Source organism: Ranitomeya imitator, chromosome 4, assembly GCF_032444005.1.
Source record: "Ranitomeya imitator isolate aRanImi1 chromosome 4, aRanImi1.pri, whole genome shotgun sequence".
Lineage (NCBI taxonomy): Eukaryota > Metazoa > Chordata > Amphibia > Anura > Dendrobatidae > Ranitomeya > Ranitomeya imitator.
Window position 1 is genome coordinate 665864875 of NC_091285.1, and position 16434 is coordinate 665881308.

Genomic DNA, 16434 nt, shown 5'->3' on the forward strand with positions numbered 1-16434 from the left:
CATGATTCACTGGAGAATTGGAAGCTAATGAAGTGATTGGCAGGGGCTGAGGAGTAGTTGGGGTAGAGGAGGATTAATCAAACAGAGGAGTTAAGGGTTGTCCAAGAATGTAGTTAAAGGGTTTACGTCACATAATTCAAGCTGCAGCCTTTCCTAGTCACGTATCAGAATCTTCTGCAGTGTGGAAAAAAAACACAGCTCCTGAGACCTGTGTCTCAACTGTCAGAGGAACCGTGTGTAAATATACACTCTATCTTCTGGAGAAGGGCTGTGACAGGAGAAGAAATATTCTCCTGAGGCTCTGGTATGTGTGCTTTGTAGAGATAAGCAAATTGCTACATGAACCCCTGATCCATGGTCCAGGTCGGTGTTCTCTGGCCGTGTACAAAAGCGGGACGAAATTCCTTACCCTCCGGGATCCCAGGCTATGCTTTTGATTAGCTGGATTGGCGAGAAGCCATCAAGGTGCTGCACAGAAGATTTCACTCCAGGTCGGCAGCTTATACGCTACGACGAGGAACAAGGAAGCTCAGGAAATTTGCGCAGATCCTGTCCTCGAGCAGGGAGCACTTATCTGGACCATGGATAAGGGTTGTGTGCAGTGATCTACTCATCTTCATTATTTAGAATACTGTTTCTCTGACAGTTGAGACACTGTTCTCTGGAGAAGTGTTTCTTCAGACTGCAGCCCATCCTGACACGTGACTAGTTCAGGCTACTGTCTGAATTATGTCACGTGGGTAATTTTATTACATTCCTGGAGGGGCAGCAAGCGGACTTATGATGCAGGGGAAAGCGGGTATGTCATTTGTTGTGGTCGATGGGTCTGATCGGGGTGAGTGAGATAGAGGAAATATAAGTTCTGCCTTGTTCATATTGTATAGGATAGCCTCCAAATCACTGCCCATACAGAATATACACTTTTTTTTTAAATATATAGTTTATTGTACTTTACACGCAACACCCAGTTTATAGACCTTTTTACCCAGGGACTGAAATGTCTACAAACTGGGTGCTGCTTGTTGTTCGCCTCTGTTCCTGAAAAGCAGCGCTGACAGTGACAATGACGGTGCTGATGGGGGATAGTACAATTCAGTCTTGGCAGCTTAGGACACTGAGAATGTGACCCTGCCGTCATCTGTAACGCTGACCCATCAGTCAGGTGTGAACACTGTGCATAGGCAGAAAGCTACCATTAGGTGGTGGGGTTATATTGAACTCCTGATTATGTAGGACTAGATGGCAGTGGGTATTAGTGCTCTAGTGATCTGTAGCCCAGTATGTAACACATCGCTGGAATCAGGGTCTCTGCCCCTTCATCATGCTGCGCTCACATGAGGTGGCAGATGAGCAGTGTCTCAGTCCTGATATCTGGGCCGATACGAGTGACTGATCTCGGCTCTCGCTTTCTAGGTGGATTTAAATGAAGAAGAAACCATCCTGATCATCCGGCGTCTTCACAAAGTTCTGCGTCCCTTCTTACTGCGGAGACTGAAGAAGGAGGTGGAGGCTCAGCTGCCGGAGAAGGTGGGTGGTCCTGTACGTGCAGCACCGCTATAGTGCCACGTGGGCAGGGCTTAGTATGTCATGGCGTCGTATTAACGATCCATTAGAGGCGATGTGATCATTTTTCCATTTGGGTGACTTCTCCTCTTTCTTCAGGTGGAATACGTGATTAAGTGCGACATGTCTGCGTTACAACGGGTCTTATACCGACACATGCAGGCCAAGGGCGTTCTCCTCACAGACGGATCGGAGAAGGATAAGAAGGTAAGCCTCCGGCCTCGCTGCCTCCATCTGTACCTGGTGGGGCGGAGGCCACGTGGTGCTCACGGGACGTCACTATTTCTCCCGCAGGGTAAAGGTGGCACCAAGACCCTCATGAATACCATCATGCAGCTTAGGAAGATCTGCAACCATCCGTACATGTTCCAGCATATAGAGGTGGGTTGTGTGCAGTAATGTGCATGTGCGGCACTTTGTAGTATCTCGCTATGATATGGGGGGGATTCAGGAACCTTCTTTATGCCCACCGATATCCCAGAGTTTACTTGTTCATTTCACAAGGGCCAGAGAACTGCCTCCGTCTGACCCTTTTGTCGCTATTTTTCTCCAGGAGTCTTTTTCTGAACACTTGGGCTTCACAGGAGGCATTGTGCAGGGGTGAGTCTTCCATATAATGGCACAATCCTGTTCTGTAGGTCTGTACTGTTAAACTTCGCTGACCCCCATTCATCCCTTTCTTGCCCCCTCTATAGGCAGGACCTCTACCGAGCCTCTGGAAAGTTTGAGCTACTTGATCGCATCCTCCCCAAGCTACGAGCCACCAACCACAAAGTCCTGCTCTTCTGTCAGATGACCACGCTCATGACACTCATGGAGGACTACTTCGCTTATCGGGGCTTTAAATACCTCCGGTTAGATGGTGCGTAAACCCCCGACCCTATCACTGTGTCAGATGACTTCTACCCTGTGGCTCCTAGTCCTACCATGAAGCATGGGCGTGCAGACCCTCCGTATCCCCCGCGATCAGTGCGTCAGCCATATTTTTCCTGCAGTTATAGACTTCTCTTGCTCGTTCATTCTTTTACTATATACGTTTTTCCTTTCCCTATAGTCTGCACTGAGTCTTTATTTCCCTTCCTTCCACCCCCAGGAACCACGAAAGCCGAAGACCGTGGTATGTTACTGAAGACGTTTAATGAGCCGGGGTCCGAGTACTTCGTCTTCCTGCTCAGTACCCGGGCCGGGGGCTTGGGTCTCAATCTGCAGTCGGCCGACACGGTTATCATATATGACAGCGACTGGAATCCACATCAGGTATATATGTATATACTGACGCCGCGCCGCCGTATATTTGTGTGTGACGGAGGCTGGTACAACCTGAAGCACCTGGGTCTGTGTTGCAGTACCAGACCGAACCAAATGGCCGAGTGGCGCCTTTCTGATAACTTAGGATCTTTTTTTGAGTGTGAGTCCCCCGTAGCCTAAAGAAGCCATTTTTTTTGCCCTGGACCAAAGCTGACTTGCTTATAACGTAATCCCAGCTATACAAGTACTGTATTTTGCAAATTCTAAGACGCACCCAATATTTTGGGGAGGAAAATGGGGAAAAAAATGTAATAAAATGGTGGCATGTGTTTATAATCCGCTTTTATGGTAGCATACCTGGGGGTCAGCAGTGATGGAGCGGGGTCTCGGGTGGCATGGTCGCCGTTGCAGGTAGGATGGGTTGTTCGGCGACGTCAGGAGAGGGACGATGCTGAGGGCCTCAAGCTGGTAGGACGGGGTGTTCGGCAGTGCGGCGGCTTTGCCAACATTAAGTGAAAGCCTGGATTCCCGCATCTTCCATGCTTTTTAATGTGATGGACTCCGGGATAATGGCAGCCGAAGGAAGCGCATGCGCCTGTGAGATATCAGGAGGCAGGATGTTGGTGCTGAGGTCTCAATCTGCGCAAGCGCCACTTCCGGCAGCCATTTTCCCGGAGTCCACTGCAGTGAAGAGTATGGAAAGTGCAGGGCTCCGAGCTTTCACAAAATGACGGTGGATCCCCTACACCGCCGAACACCCGGGCCTAAGGCATCGCTCCGCTGGTGCCAGAATATTCCTGCAGCAGCGACCTTCAGACCCCAAACCACCGGAGTTTCAAAATCCCGAAAGTACAGTATATATGCAGTTTCCTAATATTCCAGCCCAGGCTACGGTTGCCCCCTTCACAAGTGACCATTGACTTTAATGGTTAATGATTTTTCAGGACTTGCAGGCCCAGGATCGCGCTCATCGTATCGGACAGCAGAACGAGGTGCGCGTGCTGCGTCTGTGCTCGGTGAACAGCGTGGAGGAGAAAATCCTGGCGGCGGCTAAATACAAACTGAACGTGGATCAGAAAGTCATCCAGGCCGGGATGTTCGATCAGAAATCCTCCAGCCACGAGAGGAAAGCCTTCCTGCAGGCCATCCTGGAGCACGAGGAGCAGGATGAGGTGAGGAAGCAGCACAATCACATTAGGGGTCTGCAGTATTCTGCTGGTGGAGATGTTGGGAGTTGTAGTTCCACGACTACTCGATTACTTCAGTTTTAGGTCACTGAATACAATATTGAATAGTAATAGTGCACGTCTGACCACCAGTCCATTCACTTACATGGGACTGTCCATATACTAACCATGGAGCTGTGTCTGCCATCAGGAGGAAGATGAAGTACCTGATGACGAAACGGTCAATCAGATGATTGCAAGGCATGAGGAAGAATTCGACTTATTTATGGTAAGTCCCATACAAGGCTCGTTTCTGGACTACTGGGTTAATGTAATGTCTATTCTGGTTATTGATGACCCCATGTTTGCACAGCTCTTTGCCTCTGCTCCTTATCTTTTTAGCATTTGCAGAACTTTCTCACTTTTACCTTTTTTTTTTTTTTTTATTTATTATTATTTCTTATATTTTTTTTATTTGATTTTTTTTTTTTACCATTTCAGAGAATGGATTTAGATAGGCGGCGAGAGGAAGCCCGCAACCCCAAACGCAAACCTCGATTAATGGAGGAGGATGAGCTTCCATGCTGGATCATTAAAGATGACGCCGAGGTGGAGCGTCTGACATGTGAAGAGGAGGAGGAGAAGATGTTTGGGCGTGGATCCCGGAATCGGAAGGAGGTGGACTACAGCGACTCGCTCACGGAGAAGCAGTGGCTAAAGGTTTGTGCTGTTACATCTTTGAGGACAGTTGGACACTCCCGTGTTTTTCAATGGCTGGTCGCTGGTCTCCTGACCCGAATTCGGCCTCCTGTTTGTCATTGAGGCTGTTGAGTTCATGGCAGGAGAACAGTCGGTGCTCAGACCTTCACTATCGGACGAGTGGTACCGCTTATGAGCCGAAACGCCACCCATGTGTTGGCAATAAGTCGCCACTGCAGTTATAGGTCTGTCCCGTCCATGGTGCCGGTAATATGGCCTCCTGAGCCACATGTACCATCGGTAGACATCCTGGATTTGTGCTCTTCTAATGATACATGTGAGGTCTGACGTTCTGGGCACCATCTTTTATGTTGACGTGAGCAGCCGGACAGCCATCTAGGAGACGGTAAAGCTGGTTAAGTTGTAAGTGATTGCTGCAACTAAGTACTTTAGTCTCTGCAGGCCATCGAGGAAGGGACACTAGAGGAAATCGAGGAAGAGGTTCGTCAGAAGAAGACCACCCGTAAGCGGAAACGAGATGTGGACTTCGGGACCCCAACTACCAGCTCGCGACGGGAGAAGGAGGATGATGGCAGAAAGAAAAAACGAGGGCGACCCCCGGCAGAAAAGCTTTCCCCAAACCCTCCTAATCTCACCAGAAAAATGAAGAAGATCGTAGACGCTGTGATCAAATACAAGGACAGGTAACGGCTCCCGCCTTGTCACCAGCTAGTGGTATGCTAAGAAGCGCAATCCGCCTCACCGTCTTTTCCTGTGGCAGTGGCTCCGGGCGGCAGCTCAGTGAAGTTTTCATCCAGCTTCCATCCCGTAAGGAGCTCCCGGAGTATTACGAGCTGATCCGGAAGCCGGTGGACTTCAGAAAGATCAAGGTTGGCATCGGATGGCCCTGATCGCCCCTCAATATTGGGTTTTCATGTAAAACACGAATGGATCTGGAAGTGGTTTCTTGTTTCAGGAGAGGATCAGAAATCACAAATATCGCAATCTGAATGATCTGGAAAAGGACGTCATGCTGCTGTGTCAAAACGCACAGACCTTCAACCTGGAGGGATCTCTGGTGAGTCAGTCCACAGTAGACCACCGCGTCCGCTAATACAACGTCCATGGCAGTGATTCCCAGGTACCCCCATAACTCCCTAACCTTTCCAGACGTGCAGGATAAGGTTGCTACATAGTCCAGTTGAGTGCTCTCTGACTGTGGGGAGGAACCACGTGAATTCCCTGAGATTCCTGGTTCACAGTCATGGTGTTTGGTTAGCCAGGCTGGGGAAATGTCGACTGTGCGGCGCACAGGTGATGTCTCGCTTTCTTGGCTAATCATAAACTGAGAATCGCTGTCCATACACAGACCGGCCATGGATATTCTGGCCCCAAACATGTCTGTATGGCTGATGAGCTCTGGTCCTGACCCATGGCTGGTCCATACATTGTAGTTCCTATTCAGATGTCTGAATTCAGCCTAATAAAGTTAGTTAAACTTGCGCTAAATAAAGACAGACCTCCTCACGCAGTGGTTTCACACCACAAGGGGGGAATTTGTCCAGTTCTGGTGTTTTGGGTCTTGTTTTGTTTGATGGTGATCCATTGTAATCTGCAGATATATGAAGACTCCATCGTGCTTCAGTCCGTCTTTACCAGTGTTAGGCAGAAGATTGAGAAGGAAGAGGAGAGTGAGGGAGACGAGAGCGAAGAAGACGAGGAAGCGGAAGAGGAAGGATCAGAATCTGAGTGTGAGTGTCTCGTCTGAAGATGGCAACGTGCTGCTGTCTTCCCCCAGTCAGGCACCTGTGGTTATGGTATGTTGTGCCTTTTCTTAACGTCGTCCATGCCCTGTGTCTCAGCTCGGTCCGTCAAGGTGAAAATTAAACTGGGTCGTAAGGAGAGGATGCAGGAGCGAATTAAGGGGCGCAGGCGCACCAGCCGAGGATGCAGGGCCAAGCCGGTAGTCAGTGATGACGACAGTGAAGAGGACCAAGAAGAGGTGAGTGTCATTGCTGCAGCACGTGCGCTCCTCTACTGTCACACATTAAGGTTTAGCATCAACTCCTGACATTGCCAAATGGACGGGAAGAGCTCGATGGTGGGGATTAAAGAATATGGCTCTGGCACAGCTCAAGTTAATGCAGGCATTAGTGAGTGTATGAGGAGAAGCTCGCAGAATTGTGAATGCAGCTCTGAAGTGCAAAGGTAAAAAGGTGCATTCATCTGAAAGGGGCTGGTCTGTAATGGCGGCAGGACGAATAATGAAGGCTACAGGCTTGTCACCTCTACTTCAAAGATAGCCGGCCACAAGCAGAACTTAAATCAATCAAGTTCTTTTGTTACGGACAAGGTGGGCTACCCCTGTTTGCATCGGGCTCCGACTATGAGCCCGCAACTTTTCCGGCACATGTCGAACAGCTGACATGTGCCCCTAACAGCTGCGGGTGGAATTGCGATCCACCCGTGGCTGTTAACATGTTAAATGCTGCTGTCAATCGCTGACCGGGGCATTTAATATGCCCACTCGGGAAGCGCGTCACTAATCCTGCCCATCAGTGCCCATGTCACATGACCGCGGGCATGACAACCCGGGATCTGAGGCATACCCTGTGGTTGTCATATTCGGATAGCTATGAACGCCTCCCATAGCAAGTAGCATTTCTGCTACACAGAGCACAGTTTCAGCCCTGGTGTGTGCAACACAGGCGATCGGATGGTCGCAGCTTCTAGTCTCCCATGGAGTCTATTGAAGCAAGTGTAAAGTGAGAAAAATGTTTAAAAAAAAAATTGGGGGACACAGGAAACCATCTTCCCTAGAATCTGGAGGTGAGGCATGCACAGGGAACTCTGCCAGGTCTGGTCCTGGTGGATCTACCCTGCGTGTTATAGGGACACCAGGAGGGGGTGGGCTTAAAGGAAACCCTTTTCCTATCCTGGCCATCCTGTTGCCTCTCTTGGCGGGAGAAATCCTCTGTCGAAGAGAAAGTACCGAAACTTGCGCTTCAAAGGAGGATCACGAGGTTTGGCCTGAGGAAGGAGCGAGATCTGGAAGCAGAGTTCCAACTGCCACCCCTTAATCCAAATACCAGGGTTTCCTGTGTCCCCCAACAAAGGCTCCGAGAAGTGGATTTTGCGGCGAGTAGCCAAAAATCCTATTTAGTATCCCTGTGTTGAGTCGCCCGATCTATCCTTATATAAAAATAATTAATCCGATCTGTAAACGGCATAGTGAGAAGAAAAAAAAATCGAAACTCCAGAATTACATTTTTTTTTTTTTTGGTCTTTGCAGCATTGCATTAAAATACAATAATGGGCAGTCAAAAGAGCATAATTTTTTTTCTCATTTACTATATGGCAAAACCAGTGGTGTCGTTCAAAAGTACAACTCGTCTTGAAGAAAACAAGCCCTCACACGGCCATATTGACTGGAAAATAAAAAAAAGTTATGGCTTTGGGGAAAAAAAGGATAAAAAAAACAAACCGGAAACTCAAACTAGAAACTGGGTGGTGAAGGGGTTAGTTATAAACAGAACACCACCAAAATAGATGTTACATGTTTTTTTTTTTCACCTTTCTGTTACCATTATCTTTATGGATCGAACACTATTTCCTCACCCCACCGGTTGGGGTCTGTAACGGGGTCTGCCGTGCTGGAGTACCTCTTTCAGTACCACCCCACGTGTTTCAGGAGGTCCACTCTGCTTTGGCTGGAGTCGGAATGAAGGACGCTGGCTGGAATTCCTTAGTTACCTGGGCGCATATAAAAGATCACTGCGTCTCCATATATTTCCAGTATGACAACACTTTACTCACAGGACACAGGATATATCACACAGATACAGAGGACAGGCCAATAGAAAAGCAGCAGGCCAGACATACATTACAATAGCCGCAGGGGGCCGGAGCCTGCCGATATTTACTGTGGGAATTACAAAGGTGGGGAAGGTCAGAAGGGGGGATATCTTGTCCCCTCTGCCCAGGGGCGCAGCCTGTGGGCTGATGCATTAGTGACATGCATCTCACATGGAACCTATTATACATACACATAACTGCACAACATATTCTGGGTGCTGAGTGCTTCCGTAACACGGCTCCCCTTTTCAGCGACGAGATCGGCATACACAGTCTGATCCTTTTTTTTTTATTATTCAAATAAATTTTTATTAAGAATAACAAGATAAATGACATGTTACATTCTTATTTTCAATACAAAGCTTTCCCCCCCCCCTTCAAACATTCCCCTTCAATCCCACCACCCCCCAACCCCACCCAACAAAGCAGCTCACCTTGCTTAGCACTTCCATCATTAGACCAATATACTATCTAATCCCTCGGCCAATAATATAAGCCACATTTAACATTACCATTAATTAGGAACCTTAATTAACTCTCCCTCTATAATACCCCTTTTCCATAGCAATCCACGGAGACCACATTTTATTGAACATTTCGATTTTCCCTCTTTTTTTATAAAACCCCTTTTCCAGTGTCAGGCCCTGCTTCACATACTGGAGGAACTCTCCTCTTGACGGCGGTTCTTCCCTAATCCAATTTCGAGCTATTATCTTCATAGCCATGTATAACAATCTGGCAATAGCTATCTTCAGGTTGTTATCCACTCCAATCTCATCCACACATCCCAACAAGCACACAAGTGGATCCCTTGGCACCTTACATCCATACGCACCTTCCATACGACTCAAAACTACCACCCAAAAAGCAGCCTGTCTCGGACACGTCCACATCATATGGAGTATATCAGCATCTGCAGTTTTACACCTCGGGCATTCAGAATCATCACGCAAACCAGCCTTATATAGCACCATCGGTGACTTATAAACCCTGTGTATCACATAGAGCTGTGACAGTCTATACGGTTCGCTCAGTGATAATCGTGGGACCCATTCTAGCACCGACTCCCAAGTCTCGTTATCCATTGGACCCAGATCCCTCTCCCACTTAGCTCTCGCCATTATTGGAAACCCCAATAGGAAAGTGTGCAACAGATCTTTATACAAAGTAGATATGACTCCCCCAGTAGTGCCTTCATTACACACATACTCCAGTACTATATCCCTCTGAATTCCAATACCTCACAGTCTGATCCTTAACGGATCGGTTTGGGGATGACCGAAGTTTATGGGGTTGGTACGAGTTCCGTTTGTCGACTTAGTCCATCGGCATTACCGTTTTGTTTGCCGGGTCTGTAGTGGATGGTGAAGTCCAGAGGTTGTAGCGCTAAACTCCACCGCAGTAATCTGGCGTTATCTCCGGAGACCCGATTAAGCCAGACTAGGGGATTATGGTCCGTTAGGAGGGAAAACTGTCGTCCATACAAATATGGTTGTAACCTTTTGAGTGCCCATACTATTGCCAGGCACTCCTTCTCGATGGCCGCATAACTCACTTCACGGGGCAGTAGTTTCCGACTCAGGTAAGCTACTGGGTGTTCTTGGCTGTCCGGCCCGACTTGGCTCAGTACTGCCCCCAATCCAAACATAGAAGCGTCTGTGTGAACAAGGAAACGTTTAGTTGGATCGGGTGCAGCCAATACAGGGGTATTGGTGAGGGCGTCCTTTAGCTGGCGGAAGGCTTCCTCACACTCTGGGGTCCAGGTTACCTGGCGGGGTTGGTTCTTACGGGTCAGATCAGTGAGGGGCTTGGCTACGCTGCTGTAATTGGGAACGAATTTCCTGTAATACCCCGCTGTCCCTAGAAACGCCATGACCTGGGTTAGAGTGCATGGGGTGGGCCATTTGGCTATGGCCTCAATCTTGGCTGGTTCTGGTCGCTGTTTCCCACTTCCCACCCAATGCCCTAAATACTGAACCTCTGCTTTGCCCATGTGACACTTGTTTGGGTTCAGGGTGGTTCCGGCCTTGTGGATCCTGTCCAATACTGTCTCTAGGTGATTTAGATGCTCTTCACATGTCGCACTGTAGATGGCGATGTCGTCCAGGTAGGCACAAGCATAGTCCTGGAGACCATCCAGAAGCCGGTCAGCCAGCCTCTGGAAGGTCACCGGGGCAGTCTTCATCCCGAATGGCATAACTCGAAACTGGAATAAGCCAAACGAGGTGACAAATGCGGACTTTGGAATAGCATCAGGACTAAGGGGAATCTGCCAGTAGCCTTTGCATAGATCGATGGTGGTCAAATACTTTGCCCCTGCCAGCCGGTCTAACAAGTCATCCACACGCGGCATGGGATACGCATCCGTCACTGTTTTCTCATTGAGCTTACGATAGTCTACACAAAACCGTGTAGTCCCATCCTTCTTGGGCACTAACACTACGGGGATGCCCAGGGACTATCTGACTCTTCAATGTCTCCTAAACGCAACATCTCTTGTATCTCTTGTCGCATCCCCTCTCGTACAGACTCAGGGACGCGGAAGGGGGGTTGTCGCAGGGGGGTCTGATCCTGGGTCTCAACCTTGTGTTGTGCCAGGCGAGTGTACCTGGGTCTCCCTGAAAACATCCTCTGTCGCTGCCTCAACAACGCCTCGGCCTGCTGTCTCTCCCGGGGGCCTAGGTCTTCACCCAAGTGTACCTGGTCCCATGTTTTAGACTGAGTCCTTTCCCCTAAGACATCCGGCAAGGGAAGTCCGGCTCAATCCTCTGCTTCAGGTGCGCAGATGGCTACTACCTCTTCAGGGCGCTCCCGATAGGGCTTCAGCATATTCACGTGGAACATGCGGACAACCCTGGGGTCGTCACAATCTGTGACATTATAGGTGGTGTCGGCTATTTTCCCCACTACCTGGTAGGGCCCCTGCTAAGCAGCTTGGAACTTGTTCTGCCCAGTGGGCTCTAACACCAGGACCTTCTGCCCTATTTCCAAGGTGCGCTCTCTGGCCCTCCGATCGTACCATACGCGCTGGCGCCGCTGGGCCACCTGCATGTTCCCACGTACAGCCTGGGTCAGCTCCTGTAGGCGGTCCCGGAATTCCAGCACATAGGGTACAATAGGTACCCCTTCTATGATGCCCTCCCCTTCCCAGTGTTCTAGCACTAAGTCTAGGGGTCCCCTTACCCGTCTCCCGTATACCAGCTCGAACGGGGAGGACCCTGTGGATTCTTGGGGCACCTCTCGATAGGCAAACAGGAGGTGAGACAAGAATTTCTCCCAGTCCCTGTAGGTCCTGGTAAAAGTCCCAATGAGTTTTAACGTCCCGTTAAAGCGTTCACACAACCCACTGGTTTGCGGGTGGTACGGGGCGCTTCTAATGGACTTTATGCCGCACTGCTTCCACAGTTGGTTGGTCACCTCTGCTGTAAACTGGGTACCCTGGTCTGAGATAATCTCCCGGGGAAATCCAACCCGTGAGAAAACCTGGAGCAGGGCGGCCACCACCGTCTCTGCCAGTATGTTGGGTAACGCAACCGCCTCTGGATACCGTGTGGCATAATCTACCACTGTCAATATATACCTTTTCCCTGACGGACTGGGTTTGGCTAACGGCCCTATCAGATCGACCGCTACCCGGCTAAATGGTTCCTCCACAATGGGGAGCGGGCGTAATTTGGCCGTGCATCGATCTCCCCTCTTGCCAATGCGCTGGCAACTGTCACAGGTCTGGCAGTACTGACGAACATCATAAGTTACCCCCGGCCAAAAGAAGTTTTGTGTCGCTGTCCGGTCCGTCTTCTCTTGGTTCCAGACGAAATGAGGCTTCACCAGGGTCAAAGTTGCCCCTGAATCTTAGTCCCTGCATACTTTTCCCATTAACCCACACGACCTGTCGATGCTGTTGTCGATTATCTGCCCGGGCTGCCTGCACGGGGTCTACTTCATGCAGCACTTCCTCCATGTATTCCATCCCTTGGTTAGTCGTAGCCCCCAATGCCGGGTCAGCTTCGCCTTGGTAGCAGTGTACAGTAGCCCGGCTGAAGGTAGCTGTTCCCGCCTTTGGCCACTGGGTATGCTGAGTCCGGTTGGGACATTGTCTTTGCAGGTGGCCCAGCTGACGGCAGGTGTGGCATCGCGCCCCAGGGGAATTGTGGTAGGCCGGGTTTCTAGCTGGTCCCCCTACAATCTTCTGTGGTTTGGGGGCCTCTAGGTCCATGAGCGGACCCCTAGTGACCATCTTTGATCCGGACAGCTGAGGCCTCCTGGCATCATGATGTTCATCGGCCAGATGAGTGGCTTCCTCAAGAGTCATTGGCCGCCTGTCCCGAAGCCATTCCTGTGTCTCGGGGTTTAGTCCATTAAAGAATCGCTCTAACAAGAAGAGCTGGAGGACGTCCTCCTTAGTGGTTGCTTGGCTCCCTTGTACCCACTGTAGCAGTGACCGCCGTAATTTACAGGCCCATTCAACGTGGGTATCGGTTGCGCGTTTTATAAGTCCGCGGAACTTTTGGTGTCAGCGCATACCGGGCCAAGATCACCTCTTTGATCCGCTCATAGTCCTTACAGTCCTCATCAGGTTCCGTGCGATAGGCGTCCGCTGCCCGGCCTGTCAGCTTGCTGGCCAGAATCTGAACCCGTTCCTCCGGCTTCACTTGATGAAGGGCACACTGCCGCTCAAAGTCCTGCAGAAAGCCATCAATGTCTTCCTCTGCCTCCCCCAACTGTCGGAAGGCATTATACTGGATCATTTTGTGGCTTACTGTTGAAGGTACCTGGTCAGAGGCCAGAGCTCCCCTTGCTCGCTGACTCTCCTCTCTCCGCTCTGCCATCTCCATCTTGGCTAGCTCTATCCTGGTCCGCTCGGCCATCTCTTCCTTCAGATCAGTACGCACATCAGCTATCACCTCTCGTATGATCTCTACTGCAGGGTTTGGGCCATAGAACGCCAGTCTGTTCTTTACTTCCCTCTGGAATTCAGTCTCCTCCACGTTCACATTGGGGGGCGCTGCACTGTCGTGTTCCATGATGGCTGCTATCAAATCCGCTTTTGTTTTGTTGCTGGCGATTGACCCTCCACCCTTCCACTAGATCTTTTAATGTAGTCCTCTTTAACTTCTGGTGGTTGTCTTCCATTCATTCCTTTCCTCCTGTAGAAGGGATATCACATCTCGCTGTCTGCCACCAGTGTAACGGGGTCTACTGTGCTATAGTACCTCTTTCAGTACCACCCCGTGTTTCAGGAGGTCCACTCTGCTTTGGCTGGATTCTGAATGAAGGACACTGGCTGGAATTCCTTGATTACATCGGCGCATATAAAAGATCACTGCTTCTCCACGTATTTCCAGTCTGACAACACTTTACTCACAGGACACAGAATATATCACACAGATACAGAGGGCAGGCCAATAGAAAAGCGGCAGGCCAGACATACATTACAATAGCCGCAGGTGGCTGGAGCCTGCCGATATTTACTGTGGGAATTACAAAGGTGGGGAAGGTCAGAAGGGGGATATCTTGTCCCCTCTGCCCAGGGGCGCAGCCTGTGAGCTGATGCATTAGGGACATGCATCTCACATGGAACCTATAATACATACATATAACTGCACAACATATTCTGGGTGCAGTGGGGTTCAGTAACAGGGTCTATTTTGCCTCGTTCCCACCCCCATCCCCCTCTTTAAATGTTCATTGTATCTGGATAAATACTTTAATGTATTTAATTACTAAAGCATCGCCGCAAAAAATTATTATTATTTTTTTTTTTAAATGGTGCCATTTTAAGTCTGGGACAAAGGGGGGAATCTAAACTTGTTCTGATGTATGTGTATTTTTTTTTTTTTCAAGCAAAGTTTTTTTTTATAACTTTTTTCGTGTTATTCTAGGGAACATGAACTGCCCCTACAATACACAGCAATGTCACAGTATTGAAGGGTGTTATACATTTACTAGTTTCCTCTGAAACTCGGCCATTGGCTTCAGCCATAGCAGCCCTCAGAAGGCCCCGACACATCGGCACATTTTCTATTGACATGATGGAAATCTTCTTCTGAGGAAAAAAACACGTATGAGGCCTTAATCTGCATGGGAAATAGGATGTAGTTCCAATCATGGAAGCTTCAGCCTGATTTTTCTTTTTGTTGAACCTATATACCAAAAAGCAATCCTGAAAAAAGCAGGGGAGGATTGGTAATAGAGCCAAGATGGGTATTCTATAGAAAGAGTACTCCTGATAAATTAGCAAAATAAAAATTAATTTATAGCTTTAGTATTGACAAAATGTAACAAAAAACATAAATTAAATATAATTCAAGACATCGCATTACCGTGATCAAGCACTAGATGGCAGCACTTCACCCAAACCAACTTCACCCCCTGAAGAAGTTGAGGCGAAACCTGATATTCATCCCGTCCTTCTCCCTCTCCGTACATGACCTCCTTTCTCCGGTTACTTTTGCAGGACCGCTCCGGCAGCGGGACAGAAGAAGACTGACGCTTACAGACCATTCCGACTGATGGTTCCATGTCTCATTCCATTGGGTGCCACCAAGGACGCCTTCGCCGCCACTCTGCCCGCCCTTCGCCCTCTTCTCTTTCCGTAGGACGCTAACGGGTAGCCTGAAATGTAGTGAACTGTACAAAAAAAAAATTCTTCCATATTTATATAACTGAGGAGTCGTAGGGACGGTACCGCCTGTAGCATTAACTATCTGGCGGCACCACGAGGCCTCTCAGGATAGGGTAAGAGGAATATGACTTTTTTGATTATATATAAATCTATTTTTTTTTTTTTTTTGTTACGGCAGTACTGTTGGAGTTACAGTATGGGAATCACTATAGTGTCAGCCGTGGATGCATGCAGGTAGCAATCCACTCATTAGTACTGTATTTTACAAGAAAAAAAATAAACAGGTCAAGATGACGCCGCGTCCCCTTCCCCCTTCTCGCACTGCACAGGGAGGGGCCCGGCAGTGGTAGCTGTATGTCTGTGTGTCAGTGTCACTGGATTATAAATTAAAACCAGATGAAATACCTCGTCCAGACTGACTGGTATCTTTCTGTATAGATTGGGGCTCTTTTTTTTTGTTTTTTTGTGTGTGTTTTTTATTTTATTTTTTAATGTCATGGGACAACAAAATAAAATGCTGAAATCATGGTAAAGAGCGGAACAGCGGGAGGCGTCTGTCTGTCTTCATTCTGACAACTGTGGTTTTATTTCACACGACAGAGCATCGGACTATGTGGATGTTCTAGAGGGAGAAAAGTCATCAGCGTCTTAATGATTGTATTTACTTTGACCCTGGTGTGTAGCGTCCGGTCCCCGTCGGCCCCCTATGGTGTGTAGCGTCCGGTCCCCGTCGGCCCCCTATGGTGTGTAGCTTCCGGTCCCCGTCGGCCCCCTATGGTGTGTAGCGTCCGGTCCCCGTCTGCCCCCTATGGTGTGTAGCGTCCGGTCCCCGTCTGCCCCCTATGGTGTGTAGCGTCCGGTCCCCGCCAGCCCCCTATGGTGTGTAGCGTCCGGTCCCCGTCGGCCTCCTATGGTGTGTAGCGTTCGGTCCCCGTTGTGCAAAGCCCCCCCCCCCGGTGTGTAGCGTCCGGTCCGCGTCGGCCCCTTATGGTTTTTAGCGTCCGGTCTCCGTCGGCCCCCGATGGTGTGTAGCGTCTGGTCCGCGTCGGCCCCCCCCCCGGTGTGTAGCGTCCGGTCCGCGTCGGCCCCTTATGGTGTGTAGCGTCCGGTCCGCGTCGGCCCCTTATGGTGTGTAGCGTCCGGTCCCCGTCGGCCCCCGATGGTGTGTAGCGTCTGGTCCGCGTCTGCCCCTTATGGTGTGTAGCGTCCTAGCCCCGTCGCCCTCCTATGGTGTGTAGCGTTCTAGCCCCGTCGCCCTCCTATGGTGTGTAGCGTTCT

General features: G+C 49.6%; 1 protein-coding gene across 4 annotated transcripts in view; it reads left to right on the top strand.

The window, feature by feature from the left end:
- Positions 1–15701, top strand: part of SMARCA4 (SWI/SNF related BAF chromatin remodeling complex subunit ATPase 4) — a 39690-nt gene extending 23989 nt beyond the window's left edge. For 2 of the 4 annotated variants that reach the window (XM_069767140.1, XM_069767141.1), the window contains exons 20-34: positions 1414–1527; positions 1663–1770; positions 1858–1944; positions 2117–2163; positions 2259–2425; positions 2657–2820; positions 3756–3983; positions 4189–4266; positions 4479–4697; positions 5139–5380; positions 5458–5566; positions 5653–5754; positions 6295–6427; positions 6539–6678; positions 14989–15701. In XM_069767140.1, the coding sequence (XP_069623241.1) occupies positions 1414–1527; positions 1663–1770; positions 1858–1944; positions 2117–2163; positions 2259–2425; positions 2657–2820; positions 3756–3983; positions 4189–4266; positions 4479–4697; positions 5139–5380; positions 5458–5566; positions 5653–5754; positions 6295–6427; positions 6539–6678; positions 14989–15021 (1971 nt within the window). In that variant the 3' untranslated portion in view covers positions 15022–15701. Of the gene's footprint in view, positions 1–1413; positions 1528–1662; positions 1771–1857; positions 1945–2116; positions 2164–2258; positions 2426–2656; positions 2821–3755; positions 3984–4188; positions 4267–4478; positions 4698–5129; positions 5381–5457; positions 5567–5652; positions 5755–6294; positions 6428–6538; positions 6679–14988 lie in introns of all 4 variants that reach the window. The other 2 variants (XM_069767138.1, XM_069767139.1) reach the window with 1 other exon arrangement.
- The last annotated feature ends 733 nt before the right edge of the window (positions 15702–16434 follow it).